The sequence below is a fragment of the Palaemon carinicauda genome, chromosome 11, assembly GCF_036898095.1.
Source record: "Palaemon carinicauda isolate YSFRI2023 chromosome 11, ASM3689809v2, whole genome shotgun sequence".
NCBI classification, from domain to species: domain Eukaryota; kingdom Metazoa; phylum Arthropoda; class Malacostraca; order Decapoda; family Palaemonidae; genus Palaemon; species Palaemon carinicauda.
The window spans coordinates 117,193,449-117,205,948 of record NC_090735.1 but is presented as its reverse complement, the minus strand read 5'-3'; the positions used below and the strand labels follow the sequence as shown (position 1 = coordinate 117,205,948).

Here is a 12,500-nt window from a genome sequence, read left to right as displayed (position 1 = left end):
GATGAATCTTCCATTTCATTACGACAAGAAATGCCGTACGAACACCCAATCATTACTTTCTTGGTAAAATTTTGTATTAACAATGGAGTGTCTGTTTAAAAAGAAAAAAAAAATATTGAAGTTATTTAACTGCATGTGCTTGGAATTTCTTCAATTTTAAACTCTTTGCCACCCGTTATGGGGTTCTTTGACTGGCCAGACATTACTATATTGGATCCTTCTCTATAATTCCGGTTCATTTTCCCTCTGCCTGCACATACACCGAATAGTTTGGCCTATTCTTTATATATTCTCCTCTGTCCTCATTCACCTGACAACACTGAGATTGTTTGATAATTATCAAACAATTCTTCTTCACCGAAGTGGATAACTACTGCACTGTAATTGTTCAGTGGCCTCTTTCCTCTTGGTGAAGGTAGAATAGACTCTTTAGCTATGGTAAGCATCTCTTCTAGGAGAAGGACACTCCAAAATCACACTAGTGTTCTCTAATCTTGGGTAGTGCCATAGCCTCTGTACCATGGTCTTTCACTGTCTTGGGTTAGAGTTCTCTTACTTAAGGGTTCACTCGGGCACACTATTCTATCATATTTCCATTCCTCTTGTTTTGCTAACGTTTTTGTATTTTATTTAGGAAATGTTCATTATTATGTTGTTACTCTTCTTGAAATATTTTATTTTTCCTTGTTTCCTTTCCTCACTGGGGTATTTTCCTTGTTGGAGCCACTGGGCTTGTAGCAATCCTTCTTTTCTAACTAGGGTTGTTGCTTAGCAAGTAATAATAATAATAATGATAATAATAATAATAATAGTAAGCTTGTTTGCTTAACGAGAGTGATTATTGGTCACTCATGTGTAATGATCGAGAATAATCACAATATCTACACTACAAGGATCTGTCAAACAAGCAGATAAGGTTTTTCCAACACTATTGAAGTTTCCATTACATATAGATTTTACACGAACTTTGTTATTTTCCAATAATAAATTATTTATTCTGATTTGTTAATATATCTACCTAAATCCAGTATACTGATATAGATATTATAGCAAAGTCACGCGATGAATATAGTGACACTGTTTATGAACAGACGTTATGAATTTCATAATAAACTTACATAAAGAACATTAATGGACAGTAATTCTTATTTTAATAACCTTAATCTCTCAATAATAGTTTTCCCTTATTTTTCTATTCCATTATGCGGATTATATAAATATATTGATTTGTAAACAGTATACACTCGTAATAAACAAATAATGGGGGATTCGATTTAAAGATATTCGAAGCAAGTGTGTCAGACTTTAATTGCAAACATAAAAAAAACATTGAAGTATGTGACTCTAAATAAATGCAGGAAATGCAAATAACATCGGAATTGTATACCTAACAAAATGCTATTAGTATAGTACAATTTAGACTTTATAGATATCATTGTATTGATAGCTAATGATAAATTTATTATATTACACTTGAATACATTTCTTGAAAACAAAATTAATTTTCCAGTGCTTCAACTTTATAAATTGTATGTTTTTTTGTGTGTGTGTGTGTAAAATATACATTAAAAATTATAAAATATGTCAATTTATATTCAGAATAGTCTGCAGGGAGTATGCTTTATTCATGCATGTAACTAACTGAAACGTCAGAAGACATGTAACAAGTGCACTTTAAAACGATGGAAACCCAATTTGAGGGCTCTAAGTTTAAACCGTGACTCGCGTCTAGATACTGTAAGTTGCATTTTTTTTTAACACAATCGCACCCTCCTTTAAGCTAAACATTAGTTTGGGTACTAAAGTCTCTACCTGGGGAGTCATCAGAAGCCAATGTTTGTAGCTAGGTCAAGTGGATGGGGTAGGGGGGAGGGTGCTTAATGATCTTGTGTATATACCTTTAGAAAACGACACTGTTGGGCATTACAATGATTAATTCCTTGCCTCTGCTTCTCTTGAGCGACCTTTAAGAGGTATGAGATTCAGGAAAAATTATGGTCAACTAGTGTAGACCCCATAGATATAGATGTATGAATCACTAGCAGTACAATCTGTAAGAATTCTGTAAAATGACAACACCTACTTGAGTAACTTAAGTACTTTATGGGACTAACTATAACTAAAATTTTAAATTTTATAACATAAAAATAAGAAATTAATAAATAACAAGAGGATTCAAATAAAATCTAAACTTTGATTATGCTTGATCAATCCACTATTACCACAGTTCTAATTTACACTTGACACATTCTTGTAATTCACTTCTTACTGTGTCACTAAATTGGCAAAACAGAGGCATAAAAATTTTTCCTTTAACATTAACTCCTTTTGCAGTTAGGGTACATAGAAATGTTTTACAAACTTCACTAGAAAGGTTTGATGACAAGAGTTCAATTCCTGTGTATTGATTATTTAGCTGATGTATAACTTCAATGGCCCAGGAAGCCTTTTCATCGGTTATGTCAAACAGACTAACGGTGAAGGCTAAAAAGTTACTGAACCTTGGAAGAGATGAGGGTAACACCTCACTAGATATATCCAAACGTAAATTCATTTCCAGTCCAGATTTGATTTCTCGAGCATTCACTGACTTACTGAGAGCATGCAGGGCTTCAGCAGTTGATATTCTTATATCTAAAACCGTTATTGATGGATATGAGATAATGATTTTGGCACCACTTACACCCAAATGTCCCATAAAGGTTGTCAATTTACTACTTGGACTTAATTCCTCCAGCAAATGATCTGTTGTTTCTTGATCCCCCCAGTTATAAAAATGTTGATCAACTTTCAGAACAATGTCTGCAATGTGCTTCTTTCCTATGCACTGCATTATAGAAACCAGATTTTCGTAAGGTTTTATCACAAGGTTCTTATGTTCCCCTTTTACTAATATACCTCGAGTACTGTTGATAATTCTGATCATAACTACTCTAGGAGTAAAATCAGTGTACTTTAATAATTGAACCACTGGATTGGAAGGAATGCAGAGATGTTTTTCATCTGGTTGCCAAAAATATTCTCTAGAAATTGAGTCTGAAACCATTTTGGTCACCAAAGGATGGCGTTCAGACTCTTGAATTAGACGCCAGAATTGGGAAAGACTTTTATCAATCCTTCCTGTAGGTATTAGGCTTCTTGCTACCATAGAAATAAGTTCTTCTGCTTCACTGTCCTCCATGCAGAGATGCCCAACTGTAAATAAATACACATTTGACATTTTCTTTATTTTCAATAATTCCTGAAGGGTTATATCCCTAGGATGTAAAAATGCATTTAGCCTTTTTACTTTTCCATTAACTTGGGATTCATCATCAATGGAGTTTCCTAAGTTCTTTATCAGCATATGAGCAAAATATTTGCCAGCTAAATATTCCATCTGACTTTTGTGAATAAAAGTAAAAGAGTACTTAGCACCAAGTAAGCATTCTTGAACTTCACACATTAGGAAAGAAGATAAGGCATGAGTGCTATCAATATTGTGTTTCTTACAAAAAGATGTAAGGAGCTTTTTCCTTAGATCATTAATTATGTATTCGTCTTTCCTAGCCATGTCAAAAGCATGTTGGCCAAGTTCCAGAAGCCAGTTCTCTGCAAAGTCATCTTGTAATTGATAGTGAGATGAAGTAGATTTTCTAACTCGAGATAACATTTTCATGGAACACATTTTAAAGATCTGTGAGTATAATTTAGTAATAGATGAAATATTTGTTAACGAACAACTTTCCTCTCTCCAAAGAGTAATAAGAAGAGCCAAAGTTAAAGGAATTTTTAAATGGTTTCCAAGATGGACATCAGCCGTTCTTAAGAACCTGAGGCACTCCTCTTCCTGAGCCTTTCTTGATTGCTCGTCAGTTTCTAATGAATGGAATATTTTCGAGGTGAATTTTGCAATACCTGCATCTGCAAAGCCATGTATCTGTAGCTTTATATAAGAGAGATGATGATTGAGGACTGACTCAATAATACTTGAAGTAAATTCTGGTCGGGTGGTTAGAATTATTCTAGAAGTATCCAGAACCGAAAATATTTCCTCCAGTAATTTTCTGCCATTCTCTGTTGCCTCATCTACACCGTCCACTATGTAAAGGACATTTAACTTTTGCATTGTTGGTATTATATCATTTTCCTCAAAGTGGCTACAAGTTTCTTTCAAAAGCACTTGTTGTAGAAACGATATAAGGGAACCCCCAACTATGTTTCTAGCTTCAATGAGAATTAGAATATCGATTGATCTCATATTGGTCACTTTGTCAAGTCTGTTTCTCCAGTCATATATCAAATATCTGCACAAAGAAGTTTTACCACAACCAGCAATGCCAGTCAGTATAATAACCGAAGGTGTTTCGCCTGTATAAATGTATTCATTGTCCTTTTCAACATATGATTCTGCGATTAAAAGGTTTTCAGTGTCAACAACATTGCACTCATCACTGATGTGCAATGGTGTAAATATCTTATCTACTTGTAACTCAGGAAATTTTTCATCTCTTAGCCACGTGAAAGGATTAAGAACCTTGAGCTTTGTATAAAATGTAGAAAGCTCCTTCCGCCCATGTGTTATGAATTTTCCCATTAGATCTTCACGAAATTTTTCCATTTTGTCAAAATAACTCAAACCCTCCCCAGTAATTGGGGCTGCCATGATTTCGTCCACTTCATTGCAATACTTATATTCATAATCAGAGATATCATAATCCCAAGCCTTTCTAAATTCATTTAGCAATTGTTTGAACAAGTGCTTCAAGTCTTCCATATTGGACTGGAATGAGTTTTCAGAAAAATCTACTTGTTCGTGACATACTCTATTCCTGACACTTTTGAGTTCGCGAAGAACATTGAAAAATGAACTAGGTAGGTTGGCATCACCAAAGAATTTGAATATAATTTTGTTTAGTAATGTAATATCTCCTTCGAAGGATCCCACTGGTTCGCTGAGAAGTTTCCTTTCCTCAGTATTGAAAGAATCTCGGTATTTTTTTCTTGACCACTCTAAGACACTGAAGCAATAATCTTCTACGGTTTCTGGCCAGGTTTCAATGGGCAACACATGACTCTTATAATACAGGATCAGGAATATATCTTTTAAGAGTCTCTTGCTGGTATTTGTCGCTGCCTTGTAAAATTTCCCAAAATAAATATCTACTCTGTTATATTTAGACTCCTTGAGCTGTGGGGTTATTGAAAGCATTGTTAAATACACTTCAACTTAATTAAAAGAAAATTTTATCTATTACAGTACTTCATCGGGAATTTCAGTCTAGTTTATCATATCCTGGGATATAAGGTATCTCAATTTTAGATTAACTCTGAAAAAAAAAATGTTCCATGATCAATACTTATCTCAAAACAAATACATAATTTGATAATACTTGTGATCAGTGACTTTTTGAATATTTCTGCATTCATATTTTTTTTTCTTTTCCTTTCCTTTTCTAATGATCTTTGCATAAAAAAATGAGTTTTAAAATTATTCACTTTTGAAATCGACTTACACTTAGTTAAGGTGTGCAATATTGTGCAGATGCATTCCACCCATTTCCCAATTTCCTAACTGGTTTGATTCTAACTTGACAGAGATTAACGTCTGTCGATTTAAATGACCTTTGATTGTAACACTTAAAATCAAAGCTGATTTTATATCATTGTTTCCAGGTAAAATAACAATTCACATAAGTGTGACAATGATTTGGGCAGAACTATTCACATTGATCATTAATATCTACCTACGGTAATTTCGTTCTTCCTTTTGGATTCAAGAAGAAAAAAAGTATAACTGACAGGAAAGCAATGTTTTTTTGTTGATATATATTCAGAGTAAATAGTAGGAATTGCACAAATAAGGTTGCATGATATAGTTCAAGACCTTCAAGTGTCATTATCACATCAGCCACTTGTCATTTCTCAGTAACTGATTTATGAGTCATTCATAAAATAATTTCACTGCAGTTTTCCTAAGTCATTTGTACAACCATACTCGCAAAAATAATAAATAACAAATTTTCAGTTTCTGATTTTGAATCATTTCTAAAATAATTTCACTGCTAATGCTAATTTATTTTTTTATTTCACTGGCAAGTTTTCCACAAACACTTGTAAAACCATATACGCAAAAATTATAAATAACAAATAACATCCGGTGGAAAAAAAGAAAGATACGTGCACCGCATCGGCCAGGTGGGATGATGAAGTGAACAAACTTTTCACATTGAAGAACTGATAACCATACTCGTAATACTTTACACTACCTCACTGAATCATCCTAATTTTTCTACATTTCTCTAAGGGGAATGAAGATAAGATTGTAACCGAGAAGTAGGTCTATCACATCATAAATAACCCAGAAAGAATGCATTGTATGCTTGTCCTTGAACCGAGACCGCACCTAGATCATAAGAAAGTTTCACAGTTCACTATCACTCCGCTAAAAGAAAATTCAAAACGTTTGCTAACGTGTTTACAACGGCAGTAGGGTTCTCTCTTCAAAGTAGACTGCATCACATGACTCTCCAGCAATGACTGCCTTACCATGAACACATTATTAAGCCTACACTGATTCGTAATATAAGACCGATAGATAACGTTTATCAAAAGTTTACCCTCTGGACCAATGCCACTAGCGATGGAAGTTGCCAGTGGTGGAAGCTTTGAAGATTGAAAGGACCATTTCCGTGGAGCGGTCTGCCGAATTCTGGCAACGCGTTGCCGGCGCTATTAGAAATTCAAGGTCATACTTCCAAAGATTAGTATTTTCATGGAATCACATTGCTAACAAATCTTAGGAAAGAATGTAGTTTCATACAATTAGGGTTTAAGCTTTACTCCGAAATAAGCACGGTAATGAGAGAGAGAGAGAGAGAGAGAGAGAGAGAGAGAGAGAGAGAGAGAGAGAGAGAGAGAGTGTGTTCTGTTTATTGCATCTCCAGCCGTACGATTCAAAGTAACTTCCATTTAAACAGATCAAGGTTCTTGTCCTGATAGAATTCGAATATATTTGCCATAATGGATTTTCTTTTTACTTTTTTTGGTAAAATAATTTCTACTTATGTTGTACATAATGAAAAACTAGATTATTAACATATATCCAAAGTTTTGAAATTATAACAATGGAGAAAAACAAATACTGATGACCCGTTTCTCTACTAATACCAATTCAAAGTGATAGGAAAAGGTTACAAAAGAAATTAATGCAAATGCATAATCAAATCGCCCCACACTCCTCGAAAGCCGGGAGAGTTTATGCTCTCTCTCTCTCTCTCTCTCTCTCTCTCTCTCTCTCTCTCTCTCTCTCTCTCTCTCTCTCTCTCTCTCTCTCTCTTCGCATTGTTCCTGAGCGTGAAACGAAAACAAATAGTAAAACATAATTTTTCTTAAGTGATTTATCAACTTATAGTCCCGGACCGCAGACAGCACTGAGCCAGAAAGAAAATGAATTGATCTTATTTGAATATTGTCAATTAACTAGTATGCTTTGCTGAAATTGCTGGGCGTTACTATATTGCTAGCATTCCTGGCCTTAGTATTTGACTTGTTAATAACCTAAAATCCCTTGATATTTATTTTAAAATATAGCTATGCGCGCTCTTTGGAAACGTGTAATGAAGATTTTAAATAATCGAAATTATTCTATGTTGATAATACAGACACGTTTAGAAGCGAAATCACTACCGGACGTCAAAATCTCACAAAATCGAAAAAATGATAGATGAAGACTTAATGAGGCCAGCCGAACGTCAGTCGTTCTTGTAAATTTTGTAAAACGAGTAAGAGCCATTTCGAAATAATGTGTTTCAAAAAGGATTGTTAATTTACCAATAACTGGAGAGAGAGAGAGAGAGAGAGAGAGAGAGAGAGAGAGAGAGAGAGAGAGAGAGAGAGAGAGAGAGAGAGATGGCACTTGATCAGTGATAAGCACAAGCTCTAGTTAAGTATGTTGGAGGGAGTAGAATTAACATATCTCTGTTGGCCTCATACATTTCCGGCTTTTTTTTTTCCTTTTTTTTTCTTGCCAACGGTTTATATTCACGAAAATATGACATACTACTATCTAATCAGTACACGCCAACTCTGCGATAAGGATTCATTGTCGGACTTAGATGACGAGAAATATTAAGGCTTAATATTTGCCATATGAATTGAGTAAGATTAGTTCTGAATAATCTTATAAGAAAAGTGATATCAAAAAGTAAATAACATAATCTAGTGATCATTGAAAGTAATCGTGTTGAAAATTTCCTCAGGTAAATCACCGATCATTCATCTGGGAAACGTATTTTGATTGGTTGATAGATAATACGGTTAAAGATATAATAAAAACAAACGTTCACTAAAACCGATTCGTTAATGAATACCATGATACCTATCAATATAGTTTTTTTTTTCTTTTTTTTTTTTGCATACTTTTAAACATTTCAAACCACATTTTCCTACATTAGTGATTCTATATTAAAAAATGTTTTTAGTATTAGTTAGCATACGTATCCAATTCACGTTGTTGGCTGGGCATGTTATTTCCCTGCCAAACAAAATTAATAGACTGTTTAATAAAGCCAAGACCAACATACCTCTATAACGTCCCAGATTCATCAGCTTGAGGAAAGTTCTCATCTTCATTTTTGTTGTTGATAGATATTAGTTTTATTATACAAAAGAGTAAATTAGAGAGAGAGAGAGAGAGAGAGAGAGAGAGAGAGAGAGAGAGAGAGAGAGAGAGAGAGAGAGAGAGAGAAGCCATAAACTTTCTCTGCCTTCGAGGAGTCTGGGGCAATGTGATTATATATTTGTATCAATTTCTAAACCTTTTCCTATCAGTTTGAATTTGTATTAATAGAGAAACGAGTCATCAGGATTTGTTTTCCTCCATCATTGTTATAATTTTGGTTCTTTGGATATATTATTATTATTATTATTATTATTATTATTATTATTATTATTATTATTATTATTATTATTATTATTATTGTCATCATTGTCATTATTATTATTATTATTATTATTATTATTATTATTATTATTATTATTATTATTATTATTATTATTAGCCAAGCTACAGCCCTAGTTTTAAAAGTAAGATGCTATAAACCCAAGGATCCAATATTATTATTATTATTATTATTATTATTATTATTATAAGCTAAGCTATAACCCTAATGGGAAAAGCAAGATGCTATAAGCCCAAGGGCTCCAACATGGAAAATAGCCCAGTGTGGAAAGGAAAAAATGAAAATAAAATAACAACATTAAATTAAATATCTCATATATAAACTATGTAAACTATAAAAACTTTAAAAAACAAGAGGAAGAGAAATTAGATAGAACAGTGTGCCCGAGTGTACTCTCAAGGAAGAGGACTCTAACCCAAGACAGTGGAAGACCATGGTACAGAGGCTATGGCACTACCCAAGACTAGAAAACAATGGTTTGATTTTGGAGTGTCCTTCTCCTAGAAGAGCTGCTTACCATAGCTAAAGGGTCTCTTCAACCCTTACCAAGAGTAAAGTAACTACTGAACTATTACAGTAGACGTTAACCCCTTGGATGAAGAAGAATTGTTGGGTAATTTCTGTGTTGTCAGGTGTATGAGGTCAGAGGAGAATCTGTAAAGAATAGGCCGACTCTTCGGTGTATGTGTAGGCAAAGGGAAAGAACCGTAACCAGAGAGAAGAATCCCACGTAGTACTGTTTGGTCAGTCAAAGGACCCCATAACTCTCTAACGGTAGTATCTCAACGGGAGGCTGGTGCCCTGGCCAACCTACTACCTGCTAATAGGGAAAAATAGCCCAGTGAGGAAAGGAAGCAAGGAAATGAATAAATGATATAAGAAGTGACGGAAAATTAAAATAGAATAATTTAAAAAACATTAATAACATTAAACAGATAATTCATAAAACTATATAAAGACTTATGTCAGCCTGTTCAACATAAGAACATTTGCTGTTAGTTTGAACTTTTGAAGTTCTACTGATTCAACCGCCCGATTAGGAAGATTATTCCACAACTTGATTCCAGATGGAATAAAACTTCTAGAATAATGTGTAGTATCGAGCCCCATGATGGAGAAGGCCCCCTGACTATAAGAATTAACTGCATACCTAGTATTACGCATAGGATGGAACTGTCCAGGAAGATCTAAATGTAAAAGATGGTCTGAATTAGGAAAAAACATGTCCATACTATACTCGTGCGAAAGTTATTTGGCCATTGGACCAGGACCTGTTTCAGAATACTTCATGTCAAACTCAAAATTCCATGCACATCTCATCCTCCGAGTGAGAAACCTCATCAGCTTATCCCCCAAAAGCAGATTAAGCTCTTAAATCCCCAAAGCTAACCATAGTATTGTACCTTTTTAAGAAGGAGGAGATAACCTCAAGCAACAGAGTTGTTGATGAACGATTTCGTATCGACAATGATAAAAGAAAAAAAAAAGTATCAAGTTACTAGAGTGTGTGGCTTATATTTTCAAAAAAAAAAAAAAAAAAAAAAAAAAAAAATTGTATGGAAGTCTAGTTTGGAATTATGTCTCTACCATGAGAAAGTTGAATTTATTAATCTTACATTACTTATCTATTTTTGTAAGATTCTCTTTTTGGTGCGTTATATATATATATATATATATATATATATATATATATATATATATATATATATATATATATATATATATATACATATATATATATATATATATATATATATATATATGTATATATATATATATATATATATATGATGTAAATATCTACATATAATTGGAATAATTCCTTTTTCTAACATCGAAATGCACGTTAACAAAAAACTTTTATTCGAAATTGGTTTTGAATGGTAATTTTTAAAAAAGGATTTACTAAATATATGTAATTTAATATGTTTGAATCTTTTTCGAAGTAAAAGTTAGGAAAATAAAATTTCTGCTTAAAGTTGGGGGGGGGGGGGAATCCTATAGCAACATCTTCGCCCCGGTTAAGTATGAGAGAGAGAGAGAGAGAGAGAGAGAGAGAGAGAGAGAGAGAGAGAGAGAGAGAGAGAGAGCGGGTTACACAGTCTATGAGCTCAAGCGTTAAGCATAAAAAGCGAAAGTGGTGTTTCTTCTTCCTTGAAAACTTTTGTCAGTTTGTGATGACTAGTGTAAATAGACGTCAAGTTTGCAGGATGCATATTTTTATCCCACCTTTTTCAGTCTGCATCAGTTAGAAATCAAATGGTAGCAACATTTTAATATTTTTTCAGTGGAAAAAAAAAACAATATATGTCGTTTACGTTACGATGTGAACTAGTCTGGCTCAAGGCATAGTTTATTGAGTCGTACGTTTGGCAATGGACTTAGTATGCCGTGATCTCTCTTATATTATGTGGAAGTAATACATGTTTCTGTAAACCAAAGAATGGTTAATAAGATTATTTGGCTCACGTGATTCGAGTGTCATTCATTAAAAGTATGATTCCGAATTTCGTGGAGATGTCGTTGGAAATGTCGGCAGCTCGAATGAAGATTACAGAAGAGTCCGAGGACCCGTCTGCCGGCCGCCCTTGTAATCGAAGTGTGTTCCTGGTTGGTGATTGCAGGATTTCTGTCCTAGTCCATTACTAGTTTAGGCTAGAGCTTATCCGTTGTCTCTTATGTTACCATGTGCTAAGTTACTTATTATTAAGTGAAAGTTGCTATGGCAAAGTCTACGGGTATTACGTTATTTAAGGAAGAAAAGTACCCAAACGTTTGAATGTTTCTCATGATGTGTTATTCCTCTTGATCGGGGTGGCAGCATTCTCGGAAATGTGCTGTAACCGTCATGTGAAAAATGACCGAGCTACAAGTGATGTCGAATTCTCTTTTACATCGTTTACAAGTTCTTAGTTAAATTTAGTGAAGTAGGAAAGCACTAACAGGACTGGTCATAGAGGACTGGTTAAAAGAACTTTTACCGTTTAGTTACCGTGAAGTTACTCTGCCTGCGGTACAACATTCTTCCCTTTTTTTTTTTCTCGGTGTTTATTTAGCGCTTGTGCACGTGCGTGTGTTTGTGTTTATGGAATACTTGACAATAAGTATTATGTAAGGTTCTTCATTCAATAATTTGTTTGTATTTTGTGGAAAATTAGATGGTAAAAACAATTTAAGAATCGGCAAATGGTACCAAACTATATTATCTAAACATGGTTTATAGAAAATGTGATTCTTAGAGAAACATATTTGCAATATATTATTCTGTTTTCATGAATTATTTTTGTTGTTGTTGTTGTTGTTGTCATAGAACCTACGAGAATGGGAAGCCAAAAAGAAGTGAATTATGTAAATGATGATTTTTAATCATCAATCCTTCTAAAGACCCTTTCCCACAGGCCTTGCAGGTGAATTTTGACAGAATTACGCACGTAAATCGTACGCAATGCATCCACTGTTATTCGGTATGTTCGGCCTTTATCCACAACTCACGAGTAATTTCGTGATGGTAGCGGAATGGGTCGTAAGTATAGTGTATGTATACCGAATGTATAGCGT

The 12,500-nt window shown here is 34.0% G+C and overlaps 2 protein-coding genes across 2 annotated transcripts in view; one reads left to right on the top strand and one right to left on the bottom strand.

Moving 5' to 3' along the window:
* Positions 1–1,559: 1,559 nt before the first annotated feature.
* LOC137650141 (uncharacterized) lies at positions 1,560–6,682 on the bottom strand. The gene is made up of 2 exons (XM_068383288.1): positions 6,600–6,682; positions 1,560–5,309 (listed from the first exon to the last, which is right to left on the bottom strand). The coding sequence occupies exon 2, from the start codon at positions 5,189–5,191 to the stop codon at positions 2,219–2,221; it is 2,973 nt and encodes a 990-aa protein (XP_068239389.1). The 5' UTR covers positions 5,192–5,309; positions 6,600–6,682; the 3' UTR covers positions 1,560–2,218.
* Positions 6,683–11,454: 4,772 nt separating this feature from the next.
* The window catches only part of LOC137650140 (uncharacterized), a 6,484-nt gene continuing 5,438 nt past the window's right edge, over positions 11,455–12,500 (top strand). Inside the window, exon 1 of the mRNA XM_068383287.1 lies at positions 11,455–11,552. The gene's annotated coding sequence lies outside the window, so the exon portion shown is untranslated. The remainder of the gene's footprint in view (positions 11,553–12,500) is intronic.